The following is an 18,278-nucleotide window of genomic DNA, read 5'->3' on the forward strand; positions in this document are numbered from 1 at the left end:
TAATATCACCCCTAGATTTTAGACAAACCTCAGAAGCTAATAATTTGTACATCGTTTGTTATTCGTTGTCAGAACGACAACGATCGGTTGATAGCAGTAGAAAGAATGTTGCTGAACTTAAAAATCTTCAGGATTATCAGGACAGTAGGGCAACAACATTATTACTTTATGGAATGTTTTCTGTTTATTTCTTAAATTTTTTAATTAATAACTGTGTTTTAAACTGTCGTATTTTAAAAGAAGCAGGTAAGTATTTAAGTTATGAATTTAGTTCGTTTTTAATTGAAGATCCGGAACTGAACGTCTCACAATTAAATATTCAGTCTACCTTTCCGTGGGAACGTGAACTGAAATGAAACAAGGCTAAACAAGTTTCGTTTAATTTAATTGAAAACTTATACATGACACGTATAAATGAATAAAGCCTACGACGTAGGATCAACTGTTGTCAAAGAAAAACTTGAAACCACTTCAAATGTCAGTCGACTTGAGTTCTTTGTTTTTCCACTCTCGTCTAAATAAGCACAGATTAAAGTAAAGTTGTGTGCTATCCGTCTTGGTGTTGCGGCAGGATGACATATTTTCCGCTGCCACGGAAAGGATTAAAGCGGTTTTTTATTTTATTTCTTGTACGCGGCCCCGCATAACGCTGTTTCTAATTACGATATTGGATCTGTATACATGTTACATTCTATACACACCCACACACACTCGCACACAATTTTATTAATGCGTCAAATAAAACTGGGAAAAGCTGAAATTGTGGCTTTAAATCTCTTTACGTGTTTAAAGCGTTCATTGTAAAATATAAAATCAATAACAACAGTCTTGTCGATACATATTTTATGTAGCATGTAACATGTTAAAGCGGCACGATTGAATTTTTAACCCCATGAACGAAATTCGCAGAAACATTTCAATGTATTTTCTAATGCAAACGAACTGCTTATTCGCTTCATGCTTCTTTTATTCCTTACAAGCCAATTATAATTTTTATAAATTCAGTCAACCTGTAATGCGACTTTCATAAAAGGGGCACTTTGATGTTTCACCCTTTGCGTCTACCGCCAATACCGACAACAAATATTGGCTACTTTTTTCCTGTTACTAAAAGACATAAACACGTGCTTATAATATATTTTCATGAGCCGTTCGGGGGTTGCATAAAATTATGGCGTCTGACCGCGGAACGGAAACGAATCTCCAACATCAACGTCAACTTTATGGGACGGGATATAAAGAAAGTACCTTTTCATTCGGATCGATTGTTATTTTTTTATTTGCACGCGGCCGGAAAAATCCACAATGGAAACGACTTTTTTCCACGATCGAGCCGTCGACTGCAATTTCTTGCTTTTATGAATGATTGTGTTTATTCGGGAATGCGAGATCGATCTCTTTCACTGCCACAACTTTCACAGGATATTTCTATACATACATATATCAAAATTCTAAACGGACATTTTCACTGTTGTGCTCGTGTGTGGGTTGAAGTTTGGGATTACGTCGAATTTTGATTATTTCGTTTGTGGCAAATTATTCAGGGTGGAAATTGGATTTTTTTAAGTTACAATTAAAGACTGGATAACTTTATGAAGGGGCTTAAAATTCAGTTGGCAATTTGACAGTATTTCATGATCACTCATCATTAAATGTTTTGACAAAACTACCACAATGCTTTATAATTATGAAATAATTTTGAAATGTAAATTTTATTCCTAAAATGTAAATTATAATTTAAAATTTAATGACTTTCGTTATGCTGTTGTAAACAATTGTACAGATATTTGAAATTGTTTGTGAAAAAAAGTTTACCGGAAATATTATAACGAACTTAAAAGTTTAAACCACCAAGGAATTTAGTTTACAACCGTCTCTATTTCACTACACTAAAAATAAAATTTTTATTGTTCATAGAAGTATTTATACATTATTTTAATTAACTAATTGAAAGCTTCCATTAAAGGCAGAACAAGTTCATGATGCTGTTCGAACTCAATGATTAAATTAACAAGTTTTGATGATCTTCTGTTGTTAAATGATTTAACAAAACCATTACAATGCTTCATAATTACGAAATGATCTTAAAATAGAATATCATTCTTAAATATGTTAAAATAACTTGTAATTTAAAATTTAATGACATTCATTGTAGTATTGTTAACAATTATAGAGATATTTGAAGTTGTTTGTAGAAGGAAACTTTGCTTACCGAAAAATTTAAGGAACTATACCGTTTAAAACACAGAGGAATTTAATTTGCATAATATCTATTTCACCACTTTAAAAATAAATTAGTTGTTTTTGTTATTAAAGGTATTTTATTTAACAATTTAATTAACTAAATGAAAGCCTCATTAAATATTAAATATATGCTTCGTTATTGAATGTTTCATCAAAACATTTAAAATTAATTATATGTATAAAATAATTAAATTATAAATTACATTAACAATTGCAAAACAGTTGAACAGATAATTTATTAATCATTAATTATAAAAATATAACAAAATGAAGTTTCTGTTTCATGTTTTTTTAAATATTATAAATAAAAAATTGGAACGCTACATATATAATTTTTCCAGTCCATAAATAAAATAGGCAAAAATGTTTCCAAATGTATTCTTGATGGTTTAGTTGGTGATAAAAATTGGGAAAATTGACCGCAGATAAACCAGTTTACACAACAACCCCGATATATTCATAAATGCATATAATTCGGGCCAAATTCTCGCCCTAGCGCCGTTATTTCAATGTGTGTGTGTGTGTGTTAGTAGAAATAAATTCGTTCGCGAGAACAGAACAAGCCCGTACCCGAAATAGCCGGGCGTAATGATTTGTGAATAAGCGAAAATGGAGCGAATTCAGATATAAACTGTCCTTTTTACGGTGGCGTTAGTAATCCCTTCGGTCGGTTGTTTTGTTTGTTTGTTTACATTCCCCGGGACCACTACACTTTACATTCGCAGGAATGTATGAGCAAACAGGTAAAACTGGTTATTTGATGGTTTACTTGGTTTTGCGTTGCTTAAATATGCATCGCAACGGTTAACGGCCGGTTAAACTTGTCTCTCAAAGGAAAGAATGTTTTGAAAAAATCGCGAAACGATACACAAAGTGACGCCACTTTGTGTCGGGATTCTGCGATAGTCCCGAAAGAGTTTTTAATTAGACATGGTAAACATTAATGTTGATTATGAGTAATATATTTGTAGTTTTACATTCCCTTTTTTTACTGGGTAATTGTTCAGTACAATTCTTCTCTTCTTTCATTACATTCAAATATTTTAAAATTGTATGGTTTCTCTTTAGAAATATCTGGTATGATGGTAACAGATTCAGAACATATCTATTTTCTCTGGAGGTGTTGGTCAAGTTGAGTAAGGGTTATTCTTCGTACATTTTCCTCTACAATGTAATGAGTATTCAAAGTTAGAAGTATCAGGGCTTTCGCTTTCTATTCACGATTTTTTATGAAGAATGAATAGAGAAGGATAACGTATCTACTAACCAGTGCTTCAGTTTTAATCAAACACTCGTCCATATGAGAACAAATAATGATTATTATATTTTGAAGGTTCGTTCAAGTTTTTCAATTTTAAGTTTGAAATATTTTTTGTTAGAAATATCATCATTTGGTCAGGATACACCTGATCTTTCTTTGGAGGAGTTGTTCCACTTGGTAAGGGTAATTCTTCCTAAATTTTCCTCACAACGTAATGATTATCAAAAATTAGAAAGGTCCTTGTTTTTAGGTCTTTCCATTTGTCATTCAAGATTTCTTATCTACTAACCAGTGTTCCAGTTCTAACGAAATACTCATTTATATGAGAACACACAATGATTATTATATTTTGAAGGTTTGTTCAAGCTTTTCAATTTTAAGTTTAAAATATACTTCAACTTGAAGTGTAATTCTTCCTACATTTTTCTCACAATATAATAATTATCAAGATTTCTTATGAGAAATAAAGGAGGATAACCTATCTACTAACAAGTGCTCCAGTTTTAACGAAATACTCTTTTATATGGGAACTAATAATGACTATTATATTTTGAAGGTTCGTTTAAGTTCTTCAGTTTTACCATTTGGTGATGGTATATTCAGGATACACCTAATCTTTCTTTGGAGGTGTTGTTCCTCTTGGGTAAGGGTAATTTTTCCTACATTTTCCTCACCATATATTAATTATCTAAAATTAGAAGTGTCCTTGTTTTTAGGTCTTTCCATCTTGCATTCCATATTTCTTATGAGAAATAAAGAGATAGGATAACCTATCCATTAACCAGTGCTCCTGTTTCACTCTTCCATATGAGAACAAACAATGATTATTATATTTTGAAGGTTCGTTCAAGCTCTTCAGTTTTAAGTTTGAAATATTCTTTGTTAGAAATATCACCATTTAATAATGGTACATTTAGGATACACCTAATCTTTCTTTGGAGGTGTTGTTCCACTTGGTAAAGGTAATTCTTCCTACATTTTCCTCACAATGTAACGATTATCCAAAATTAAAAGTGTCTTTGTTTTTAGGACTTTCCATTTTGCATTGAAGATTTCTTATGAGAAATAAAGAGGGAAGATACCTATCTACTGACCAGTACTCCAGTTTTAGCGAAGTACTCGTCCATATGAGAACAAACAATGATTATTATATTTTGAAGGTTCGTTCAAGCTCTTTAGTTTTAAGTTTGATATATTCTTTGTTAGAAATGTCACCACTTGTTAATGGCACATTCAAGATGCATCTAATTATTCTTTGGAGGTGTTATTTAACTTGAAGGGTAATTATTCCAACATTTTCCTCATAACGTAATGATTATCCAAAATTAGAAGTATTCTTGTTTTTGTATCTTTTCCTGTTGTAGACAAAAAAACTGATTGAATTGATTATTCCAAAATGCGTTTAAATCATATCATAAATTTATTCGATTTGAATTTACAACGATATATAATAAACTATAGGAGAATATCAGAATTTCTCCAAGACTGTTACAAATCATGAAGCAGACTTATATCGATTTTAAAATGAATGAGCCACGTGAAGTTGCAAGTTAATTTGTTAGCTAAGGTAAAACACAAGCGGTGCGTTCGACATGTAATTAATCGAATAATGAAATTAGTGTCGGAGACAAAGTATACACAGGTTGAGACGATTCCGAAATGAAGTCTTCCGTTGTCATCGATTTGCCCTCTCCCAGTTTGTGTCAGTCTCATCGGCTCTCGTCAGTTTAAAGGGGTTTTCGTAGTGACACGTTGCGCGGATGACTGATGATAGCAGACAACTCCCAACAGGCTCCACGTCACGCAGGACAAACACTAAATGGACTATTGTCATGTCCTTTATCCTTTCTGATTTTAAGCACGAATAAATTGAACGTCAAACCGCTCCACTCTCTCCCTTTCTCTCTCCGTCCCGCACAAACGGGCCTTATTGAATTTAATTTGAACACTTGATCTGTCTTCTGGCCATTGTGGTCCGATGTTCGACGATACGGATCCACTCTATTTATAAAGGATTAAGCCTCCAAGAGATTTACAAATATAAAATATTAAGTTGCTGATGTTGTGTCGCAGTGCCACAACTTTATATATATATATATCTTCTTTTGTGGTCTTTTGTACATTTATTCCCTAATAAGGGTCCGTGACGTTTCATTTTTTATGAACACTGTCTATAGTGGGCGTAGTGAATATTTAATAACATAAAGGGAATCGCAATAATAAAAAACGTAAGTTAAAACAAACGGTGGAATTAAATTTAATGGCATAATACATTTTTAAAGTTGTAACTGCTTTCAATTACAAAAATAAACTGGAAATAACAAGCACGAACATACTCAAATTAAATGGTAAACTGGATAAGTTCTGAATTTACGGTAAACATTGTATTTTTCAGCTGCAACCTCACAAAAGTTTTAATGCAGATAGGCGTGATTATTATTCGTGCATTAAATGCAGGTTGTACGGTGTTCGACTTGCCATTATTTCCGCGATATTTTCACCATTAACGGGACATATTCCTCCGGTATCCGTGACAACGGTTGCACGCGTAGCGTTTAGCGGAAACGTGCAACTTGTTAAAACATACGCTCCACTGAATATTATTAAAATAGTTAAAATATTAAAAGTAGCTCTGGGCGAACGGCGCGGGGGCCGAGAGGGGCGGCTGCAGAGGGGCGGGGTGGGTCGAAAGTCGCTGAAAAACTTTTGATGTCGGCGCCCCCGGCCTTATTACTTTCATCTCAATGATTTATTATTTAATTATTACATACCTACCGTCATGTTGAACATATGTTACGGGCGAACTCGCCCAAAATGAAAGATTAAATCCCGACCAGCTGCCGCCTTCATTACAAAAACTACTTCATGTTAACATCCTACTGACACCGTTAGTTTTTCATTGTCTGTCTCTTTTATTTCACTTTCACGGCCCAAACTTTGCACTTTTGGGGGGCACAAGACAATAAAAACACATGCTAAAATATACAGTCGTATTCGTGGATTCGGTTTACGATACGAAAAATGTTTTCCCCTTTTATATACGTTATTTTTATTTAGTTTTTTCCCACAATATTACTTGAAGGTGCCTAAATCACTGTATAATTTTAAAATTTAATATTTACTACTCACAATTTGAATCTTTTTGGCTTATTTACAGAGATAAAACAATTTCAATCATATGATAATGAGTTAATTCGTATAGGCATCACTTAAATACTTAGAAATTTTACTTTTTCCCGAAAACAGATTATATAATTTTTGAGTATAAGCCAATGATTTCTGATTATAATAATTTTATATATTGTCACAGGATTTGCTGATATTAATTTGCGAATTTTTGGAGTCTTAAATCATCGAGTCTATTGAGAAAAATCTGAACAGATGAGGTAAACCCCTTTTAAGTTTCATTTATTTAAAACTATTTTTCTAATTTATTTTTTTGTCAAAAATTTGGACAGGATGGTGATTTAACTCAATTTATTGATGTTTCAAAATGAACAAAATTAAACGTAAATAATGAACACACTATATAAAACTTGAGAGTACTAATAATGGCTTCTTATAGGATGCTCCTTAGTTAACGTATATGCCAAAAATTAAGTTTCCAACCTCAAAATTGGTGGCTTTTGGAAAAAAATTAGTTACTCAAAAATTATTGAGTTTGGGTATAGGCTATGGTATAGACATTTTATTTGTAATTACATGCAGAATTTAAAAATCCAAAAATATATAGTGTATTCCATTGAAAATAAGACAGTTGATGTCGTTCCAATCAAAACCAGAAATTAAATTTTATTCAAAAGAAATTAGAAAAGTAGTTTGTGTCAAGTTATAAGTACTATAACAATTTCAAATTAAAGTTTATGGAAAAAACTACTTTTCTAATTTATTTTTTTCCTAAAAATTTTGACAGATTGACCAAATTTATTGATGCTTCAAAATTCACAAAATTAAACGTAAATAATGAACACCCTATATGAATTTTGGGAGTACCAATAATGTCTTCTTATAGCATGTTCCTTAGTTAACGTCTATGCCAAAAATAAAGTTTCCAACCTCAAAATTGGTGGCTTTGTAGAGATTTTAGTTTGACCATTAACCTCTTTGGAAAAAAATTAATAACTCAAAAATTATTGAGTTTGGGAATAGGATATGGTATAGCCATTTTATTTGTAATTACATGTGGAAATTAAAAATCCAAAAATATATAGAAAATAAGATAGTAGATGTCTTTTCAACAAAAACTAGAAATTAAATTTTGTTCAAAATAAATTAGAAAAGTAGTTTGAGTCAAGTTATAAATACTATAATAATTTCAAATCACACCTTTTTTCGTTCCCCGAAATTGGGTGAATTGGGCGAATCACCCTGCGGATTTATATTGATTAATTTCTATAGACAATCTCTGACCAACTGGTTTGTATTAAAAGTGATTTATTGCGGACCTCCGGCGAGAAGTTTTTAATGACAGTAAGTCCCCAGAATAATCGATTTAAAATTGTAAAAAAAAGTTGCGAGGGTGTTAATGTTTAAACTTGAAACTTACATCGACAGTGATGTGCGGCATGGCGAAGACCTTGGATGGCGGCGACTCCTTGGGCACATATCTGTAGAACTCCTCCTCGAACCTGTACCACTTGATGGTGTACAAAGCGACCGATTCCAAATCGTAGTCGCACGCTAAAGTGACGGAATCGCCGACTCTGACGGCTTCCGGCACGCGGATGTGCATGTCCTTCAGCGCCCCAACATCTGCAACAAATCATGTACGTTTAAAAAGTTTGGTTAAGGGGCTTTTATTTTTTTTTTTCTTTGATCGGTCACATTAGTTCTCGTAAGGTTGGGCAGCGGTAATCATTGGTTGTGTGTGCGTCCCCTTATCTTACATGTTAACGCTTGTAGCTTTCCTAATAATTCTTGATTTCTGCGAATGGTCCGCATAAACCTCCATCCCTTAAAGACTATTAAGGGACTGTGTGGGACAAAATAGGAAAAAAAAAATCTTATAAACGTTCGTGTAGCCAGCGGTCCCCGGAGACGGATATTCAGTCTACGGATAAGAGTAGAATTTATAATGTTCCAAATGTACGGGAAACTTGTAAAACATACATTTACGATTTTCGCTATTTATTTTACTACCCGGAGCTATTTTTACATCCAGGTACTTTATATGCATGTGGACAATAAAATAATATTTATGAATAGGTCGTGTGGAAACTATTATCCATCTCCTGCACGTCGCAAAATTTATTATATGTAAACACAAGATGTGAATGGATTGGTATGAATTTTAATCAAATAGTGAGACGTTTCATTTGGTTAAATTTTTAGTTGAAACATGTAATTCTGTTTAGTTTGTTCATTAAATTCTTTCCGGTGAATTGTTTATGTTTAATTAAATTGTTTTGTATTAATAAAATTTGATAATTAACAAATTATATTGCAATATTTAATTACTTTATTGTAAATAGAATTTGCAATTTTACTACCAAAATAATTGCAAATGTGGATATCCGTATAAAATTATATTGTTTGACATTTTTTTCATTATTATTTCTTACTCAATTAATTAAAATTTTAAATGCATATTTGCTATAATATTAAATTCATATTTCAATAATTACTGAAATTAAAATTTAAATTGTAATTGGGCATACTTTGTTGATAATTAAACGGCTATTGACATTTAACATGTGACTCATGAATATAAAAGTTCTATAACATAAAGGATATTAAATTAATCATTTTAAAAGATTGTTACTTATATAATTTATAAATCTATATCTAAATAATAGTATGATATATTACAGTAAAAGATTATATTATATTAATAATAATTAAAAATAAAAGTTTGGTAATTTTTCTAAATTCATAAAAAATAAGTTATTTAGTTTTAATTCCGAAAGGTTATTGGGACATTTACGAAATAAATAAATATTAGTTTTTAATAATTGGATGTAAAATTTAGTTTTTATTCAAAAATAAAAATAAAAGGTTGAGTATTGAAAGAATATATATTAAATCAGATAATAATTGTGAATGCGAATATAATGTATAAAAGGTTAGTGAGATAATTACAAAATAAATAAATCTTAAAGAATTGGTGTTATATTGAAAAAATATATATTAAATCAGATAATAATTATGTTTGAAGTAATTATTTGGATTGGTGAATGCACAACATAATGTTGGTTAAAGGTTGGTGACATATTTATAATGTAACTAAATATTAGTTTTTAAGAATTGGATGAAAAACGTAGTCTTAACTCCAAAAATATTGTTAATAAAAGGTTGTGTATTGAAAAAATATATTAAATCAGATAATAATTATATATAATGTTTGAATTAATTGATTGTATTATGTTTTAAAAAAATGGTAAATGCGCAACATAGTGTATTAAAGGTTGATGTTTAAAGTAATTGCTTGGATTCTTTTTTAAAAAATGGTGGATGCGCCGCATAATGTATTAAAGGTTGGTAAGGATATTTATAACATAAATAAATACTAATTTTTAAGAATTGGATGGGAAATGTAGTCTTAACTCCAAAATACTAATAATAAAATGTTATGTATTGAAAAAATATATATTAAATCAGATAATAATTATATACAGTGTTTGAAGTAATTGCTTGGATTGTGTTTAAAAAATGGTGGATGCGCAGCATAATGTATTAAAGGTTGGTGAGATATTTATAATATAAATAAATACTAATTTTTAAGAATTGGGTGAAAAACGTAATCTAACTCGAAAACACTAATAATAAAAGGTTGTGTATTGAAAAACATATAGTTTTTACAAATTGGACGAAAACTTAGTTTTAATTCTAAAGTAATAATGATAAAAGGTTATACATTAAACCAGAAAATAAATATTTGAAATTGTGAATGCGCAGCATAATTGTATAAAAATGAATAAAACATTTAAGAGACTTTTTGTAAGATTTTCTACGTTAGTGAGTATATATTATTAATAAGAAAATGCAAATTTGTTTTGTTATTTTTACCCAGAGCGGCAAGACTCAGTTGCGGACGTGGCGTCGATGGCGCAGCTTCGGCGATAAGCAAACGGGCCGAAATTAATTAAAATATATAATTGCGCAACACATGTAATTGTCGATGTTTTTCCGGTTGCGCAAACCGGAATAATCCGCCCTCGCCGTCGCCGTCTCGGCATCTTATGCGCGAAATGTTGCGGCCTTAGCGTTCCGGCAAAGAAAATTGCCGTCACCTTGGAAAAAGCGTCGCGGCAACGCCGTGTGCCACGCTCATCCGCCTTAAAATTAACAGATACTTTATCGCGGGGCGTGCTGTTGCAGAATGTCATTAAAACCCCGGGTTTATGTGTTGTTCCACTTGTAATCACTGCAAGATAATTCTCACTCCATTGCCGGCAGCCCGCGTGCAACGTTCGGCAAGAACTTTCATTTCTAGTCATATTTATTGCCGTTTTATTTTAATGCGGATATAGGTATTACCGCTTAATTACAAGCACAGCGAACAAAGCGGGGATTACCGGAACTCCTCTTGTCTTTTAATATTTCCCTGTGCGAAATAACCGAACGACGAACCGGCGAATTTCATAAGCTGGCGACTTGTAAAATTTATTAAACTTGCCCGTTTCACTTTTAACTGAATTACTGGATGTCAATCTCTTTTATTTAATTTTGACATGGAAATTTTATTATGTTAGGCGATATTAATTGTTACTTGTGTTTGGAAATCTTAAAGTTTGTGCTTTAAATTTACAGGATTAATGTAATCATAAAAATAAATTCTTCTGTAAATTTCAATTTAGTAAATATTTAAATACTTTCTTACAATATTAATACTAATTAATATTTAAATTCTTTCCTACAAATAATTTATGGATTTAAAATTGTGATTTCAGCTAATTGTTAAGCACCCTTATTTAAGGTTAAGTTATTTTCATTTCTACTGAAATTTTGTTGAAATGTTTACCATTATTACTGCCTAGCTTATTTATATTATTCATCTCAAATAATCAGTAAAATAAGTCATCCTTTAATCCTCAAAGAAATTGAACCTTAAAATGAAAACCGTATGTTAAATTTTATGATAAAAAGTAAAACTTTAGTGACGCTGCAACATTGCTGGACGTTTGATTAGTCCCCGACGCTGCCAATTTCAATTATTCACTTTTGTTTGATTTAATAATTTTTAAAACATATTTGATGTTGTCTGTTAAAACACGAGTGGATATTTCAATTTTAAATTGCAACTCAATGGCACAAACAAACTAACTTGTATTCGTACGTGCTAAAAATTATTTTCTAAATTTATTTCCAACGTATTCATAAATAAAGTTTCACATCAGCAACGTCGTCGGTCCGTATAATAACGGCAGCTCATAATGAGATGAAAAATCAGCGGAAAACAAATAAAAGACGGACACAAGGATAAATTTTGGTCGAGAACTGGACAAGCCGATGAAGATATAAAACCCATCGGCTTTTAACTAAATGAAAACGCCCGGACGAATGGGTCAAGTCCTATTTTGGCGACATCGCTTATGCATTTATTTGCGTCCAGGTCTTTACCCAAAAGACCAACAATAACAAAAACGACCGCGACACAGGGTCGAATTAAGCTTGTTTTATTGTCGGCTCCTTCAAATGTTTACAGCAGACCGTATATTTTAGTAAACCGTTTAACCGTATAATTTTATTTTATGTTATATTTGTATCGGGAATTATTTTATATAGATCCGCATTGTTCAAATTAAGCTGAGCGTTTTTTCTTTCGTTTAAATCCGATCCTGGTGAGGCGCCCTCAATCTTATTTTATTTAAGCTCCGTCCAGATTACTCTTTAATATTCGATGGCTTGATAAACGCGAACGACTTGAAGAACTTCTCCGGCCTCTCAATATACATAATTTCGAAAACTAATCAGGGAAAAGCGTAACGCCTTTATTTTTACAACGGTGTGTTCAGATCCAATGTTTTATTATCTCATCTTCCATTAGCAGACCCAAAAAATGGCTGAATTAAAGAAAATATAGTTGAGTGAAATCGTTAAATATGCAAGCAAAAAGTACACCAAAGTATTTTATGTATCTGCAATATAAAAGTAAATTATCCAATGCGACATTTTAAATTGGTCTGTATGTACTTATTCTTCAAAACTTCAACGAACTGTTCGCAAGTTATAATAATTTATTCATCCATTGATTTTTGGTCTTTTTATACTTTTAAGGCATCGTTAAATTTTATTTCTTTAGTTATAAAATGGAGAAGTGTTTATTTCGAAACTTGTTTTATTCCAATTAACCGTTATTAATTAACTTAATATTCCCGTCCCTGACGGCGTCTAATCCCTTTATTCATTAAATCCTCGGGGGTCTTTAAGTGGTCGCTTTAATGGAACCTGTTCTGTTTGGAGTCAATGGAAAGATTTCGATGTAGTACAAGTCTTTTCGTTCTACTACACAATTTTAAAACTATCCGATCAATTATCAATCTAAACTTTTACGTCGCATGACAAATTTTATACATTTTCTTCGAGAAAAATCGAAAATGTTGAAATAAAAAATAATTAAATTAAATAGAAATTGTAGTAAAATACCTTCAACCACAAAGAAAATTATTATCAAAAACGATAACAATATAAGTTACTAATTTAATTTAGTACCTCGTGTTTCCACCCCTGCCTTGTAATAAATCATTTACACGCCAGTGCCTGTGCCTCTTATTAGATTATCAATAAATTCTTGAGGGATATTATTCCATTCTTCAAGTGCAGCCTGTAGTAGGTTTGGAATGCTTATGGAGGGATTTAAACGGTGACAAACTAACCTATATAAATAGTCCCATACATGCTTAATTGGGTTTATTTCGCAGGAAAGTGGTGGCCAATACATTCTTCCTGTTTCACCTTATCTAATAACGTCCCAAATAGCATTGGGATACACCTTTTTCCGTATTGATGGAATAGTCAAATTCGACTTTTAAATGAACTCAGTCTTTCAAAAAGTCTTCTGGCACTAACGAAATACCTACTTTGGTAATGATGAGTTGAGCTATTTTTCCAGACAAAGTGTTCCACCATATACTCATTTTCGAATTGAAGGTAAAATTTAAATTGAAGTGTATGCTAAATTAGCATAATCCGGTAAATTAAAAATTCAATTCTGTTAACTAACCAAGAACATAAGTATATTCTGTTCATAGTTATTTATTTTGTAACTGAATCAAAATAAATGAAATGAAATTTGGAACCAATAATGAAGAAAACTAAATAATTTTGTTTTGTCTCTCAATTTTTTTCTCATTCTTTCGAAACTTTTGGTCTAATCGTATTTAAATTTGATACGTATTATAGATATTTTTGTTTTCATAAATCAATAAATTCTTGAGGGATTCTTCAACTGCAGCCTGTAGTAGGTCTGGAATACTCATGGGACGATTTAAATGGATTCGAACTAACCTAGATAAGTAATCCCATACATGCTCAATTGGGTTCATATTCAAGGAAAGTGATGGTCAGTCCATTCTTCCAGTTTCACCTTATCCAATAACGTTTTAAGTCGCATTGGGATACATCTTAGTTCGTTAAATTCTTCTTAATTTTTCAAAAAGACTTCTGGTACTAGCGAAATACCTACTTTGGTGATAATGAATCTAAAATTTAAATAGAAGTTATGCTAAACTAGCATAATCCAGTAAATTAAAAATTCAATTCTGTTGACTAACCAAGGACATAACTAATATTAAACCGTTTTATAAAATCGATTCGAATAATTATTTACCGAGCGGAATCCTTACTAGTTTCCTTACACCAACCACCAATATTCTTGCACGAATTGAAACCGGGGGAGTAGTAAATCGATTCGTTAATTAGAACATTCATTTTCAACTAACCGTTTGGCCTCTTGGTGCGATTTAATCCGGTGTGATATTCAGCTTTGCAAGTTTGTATTAAATTTAAGCCCCTTTGCCTCTGCTTATGCGGTATTCGACAATTATCGAATAATGATTGGATGGCTTGTGTTTAATAGAATTAACATTAATAATGTGTTTCTGCGTGTCGATTTGTTTGTTTGTTTTTTCTCACAATCCAAACACCGATGATTTAAACGAATTTAATGGTCGTTAACGGTTAATACGCCAGTTGACGATATTGTGTTTGTTAAGTTTTAACAGTCGCCAATGGGAAAATCAAGAGATCCTAATTGCGATGAAAATACACATTATTACGACAAACGTGGCTTCTAGTTCTCTTTTTACACTGTTTATCCACTCGAAAATCCTACAAACACAATTAATAGCATCGCATGGGGATTTTGTTTGTTTTCCTTGGAATTCAATTAGAAAAAGTAACTTTCTTTGTTGTTGTTGTTATTTTTTTTTTTTTTTGATACATCAGTGCAACAAGACAAATTCGCGTCGGTCGAATTCACAATTACAAATGTTTCGCATCGTTCTCACTGATTACGCCATTAGTTAGTTCAGTTTCGAAGGAATAGGGAATAGTGTTGCCGTTTCAATAATCTGCGAATTAAAAAGTGGGACATTAATATTGCGGGACCGGAAGGATTAAAACTAAAATTTAGTGATTAGATTTAATCTGCGCGTATATCATGTTTTGATGTTGAAAAAGGAGGCAGAGGCAATCGACAACGCGTATATATTTTGTAAAGTTTTATAAATGACGGCACATTACAACGTCTCGATTAATAATATGTTTTCGGGAATCTTTTCGGGGCGAAAAGAAAAATTGGCAATTTCAGATTTAAAGTATTCATTTATTTTAAGGAAAAACGAGAGATAATGTCTGGCAATAAGTTAACTAGTTACGAGGTGTAATCATAAATGAAATATTTTTTGAGAGCGGCGCGTACTAGAAAATACGAAATAATACAGCCTATTACTCACAAGTATGACACATCATTTATCTCCTTTATGTAATAACATGAATTTTAGCAGGATGATAAATAAATTTACGGTTTTCTTTTTTCAATGTGTCGAGCGACGAAAAACTGATACAAGAAGTTTTATTATCTTCATATTAAAAGCGGGCGTGGGAAAAAAGATGGAATTATTCAAAACGGTTATGGTACACAAAGACGATGTGCCGAAAGGAATCCTTGATAAAAAATATTAATGTTTATATTTATGGTCACCGGCGGGGCCATTAGGAGGCTTTTTTCTGCCATTGTGAATTTGTTTTAAATTTCAATTTGTAAAGAGCGTGTGTCACACACATTTCGTCCCATTTCGTCGGTCTCTTCAGTGTTTTGTCATCCACCGACTCTTATTCATCGTTGCAAGTACATAAAGTGCACGGCATTACTGCGATGGCACCTATTTTGATGATTAGCAGAACTAGTGCAATCAAACATTAAACTAACGTTGAAAACAACATTATTCTAATTAATTCTCTAATTTAAACCATAAATGCAAATTAATAATCCTTGTAACTAACAAGAATTAATAACATTTTATTTTGTAATTCATATTTTAATATAACATATATAATGGTGGTTAGAGAAATAGCACACATTATTATGGTATATTTTGTTAATTAGAATATACACACCAGCAAAATATTTTATATTTTACTTAAAATAGTTACACTATATTCTTTCTACTGTTATTTATTTTGTAAGTAAATCAAAATAATTTATACTTGAAAATTTGGAACAAATAATGAAGAAAATCTAAATAATTTAGTTTTCTGTCTCTCAATTTTTTTCTCATTTTTCCAAAACTTTTGGTCTAATCGTATATATATTTGGTATGTATTATCCTAAAATACATATCTACAATTCTGTGTAATAAACTTTTATCATAATGATACAGTGGCGTAGATTCTGGAGGGTCCTTCTCCTTTTGTAACTTATAGTTTTTCGTATTCTTTGCACAATTTAGAAGAAAAGAGGTACTCTTAATTAATTTTGATTAACGCAACCATTTTTGAGATATTTCAGTTTGAAAGAAATTTTAAATAAATTTCTATTTAAAAATTTATATCCAATAATGAAAAAAATACTATTTAATTAAAAAAGACAATTCATACACAATTCATAAAAAGAATACCCTGAACTGAATATATACCAAATTTCATAAATATATATATATATATATATATATATATATATATATATATATATATATATTTATCTGTGAAAAAATCATATTCATCTTATCAATTTATTTTTTTAAACAATCTTGTTTTTCAATATTCTTAAAAAATAATATAATTATTCCACAAATATTTGTAATAAATATATTAAATATATTTTTAATTTAGTTTTTCTGAAATTACGCCTTCAGTATTAACCTATTAAATTTTTTAATTAATAAGTGTTTTACAAAATTATACTTTTTAAAGAATAGATTGAAAAGAAATTAGTTAATTATTAATTTTCATAGTTTTATTATTACATATTTTGATAATTTGAGAATAATAACATAAATAAATATTTAATGTTTAATATCATAAAATTAATTATTAATACTTTGTGCAACAGTTTTTCTTTTTAATATATTTTTAATAGTTATTATAAAATTAGTTTTGCAGTTTTTCTGGTACGTTAAGTTGAAGCAGTTACCAGAGAAATAACACACATGTATTTAATGTTAATTAGAAAATGTATATCTTGAATTCAAAACAATCAAAATCAAATCGGCTTACATTAAATTTTAAACAAAATAGTTGTTGTTTCTGTTCACAGAATTAATAGATTCAAAGAGATATCGACGATGGTGGATGAATTAAATTCTACCCCTTTTCAATTAATGACCAAAATTCATCTAAATTTGATGGTTTTTGGTGTTTTAATTTCTACTGGATTCAATTCGGATCCAATTTGAATAATTCGGAACGCACACTTCGAGTTATTATCATGCATAAAATTAAATGTTATTGGTAAATTATCCTTGGAAAATGGTTCCATTATATCTCTCCTTATATCATTATATATAAAATGGTCCATTTTACCAATAATTTTCTGTAATGGTTTAATACTATGGGACCCCAAACCATAATGCTTGCTCAATCAAGTTACACTACGTACCTAGTGTCTTTTTATTTATTTGGAGGATCATAAACATATTGCTTACAATTTGGTTCCGTTCTATTGAACTGAAGAATTGAAAATAATTAAAAATCACATTGTTTTCTTAACTAAAAAGGATGAAGAATTCTTTATAGCTAAGCTTCATTTAAATGTTTAAAACACTGGAATTTGAATGAAATCTAATTTTATTTAACAACTGGGTTAATCGAAAGTAATCAAGAGTAAGCCCTTCAAATTTAAAGAAGCTTTAATAAAACAACTTTTGAAATTTAAATTTTGGACCCAAATTTTTAAATAGAAATTAATTTGATTCTGTTACAAAATATATATGTATATATTTCAGGCTTAATATTTATTTAAAATTTCTTTCAAACATTTCTCAAGAAATTAAACAAGAGTATATTTTTTCTCTAAATTTTGCAAATACTATAAAAAGTTTAAAAAAAAAACATTCAGTGGCGTAGAAAAACAGCGAGAATCTACGTCATTAGATATTAGATAGAATTGTAGACATGTATTTTGGGATAATACACCAAATTTAAATACGATTGCACCAAAGATGACGAAAATATGAGAAAAAAAAAACAATTTTTGTAATTTAAATTTGGGTGGCTGTATTTTCTTCAAGAGAAACTTTAGTAAACAAAAATATTTAGATTTTTTTCATTATTGTAGTTATTCCAAATTTTAACCACTTATTTTATAAAGTGGATTTTAGACAAGTATGGCTTA

The 18,278-nt window shown here is 30.5% G+C and overlaps 1 protein-coding gene across 2 annotated transcripts in view; it reads right to left on the reverse strand.

Moving 5' to 3' along the window:
* The window catches only part of LOC109608276 (uncharacterized), a 251,484-nt gene that overhangs the window by 72,146 nt on the left and 161,060 nt on the right, over positions 1 to 18,278 (reverse strand). For both annotated transcript variants that reach the window (XM_020024700.2, XM_049961713.1), the window contains exon 3: positions 8,052 to 8,257. In XM_020024700.2, coding sequence (XP_019880259.1) covers positions 8,052 to 8,257 — 206 coding nt within the window. The remainder of the gene's footprint in view (positions 1 to 8,051; positions 8,258 to 18,278) is intronic.

The sequence above is a fragment of the Aethina tumida genome, chromosome 1 (assembly GCF_024364675.1).
Source record: "Aethina tumida isolate Nest 87 chromosome 1, icAetTumi1.1, whole genome shotgun sequence".
Classification (NCBI taxonomy): domain Eukaryota; kingdom Metazoa; phylum Arthropoda; class Insecta; order Coleoptera; family Nitidulidae; genus Aethina; species Aethina tumida.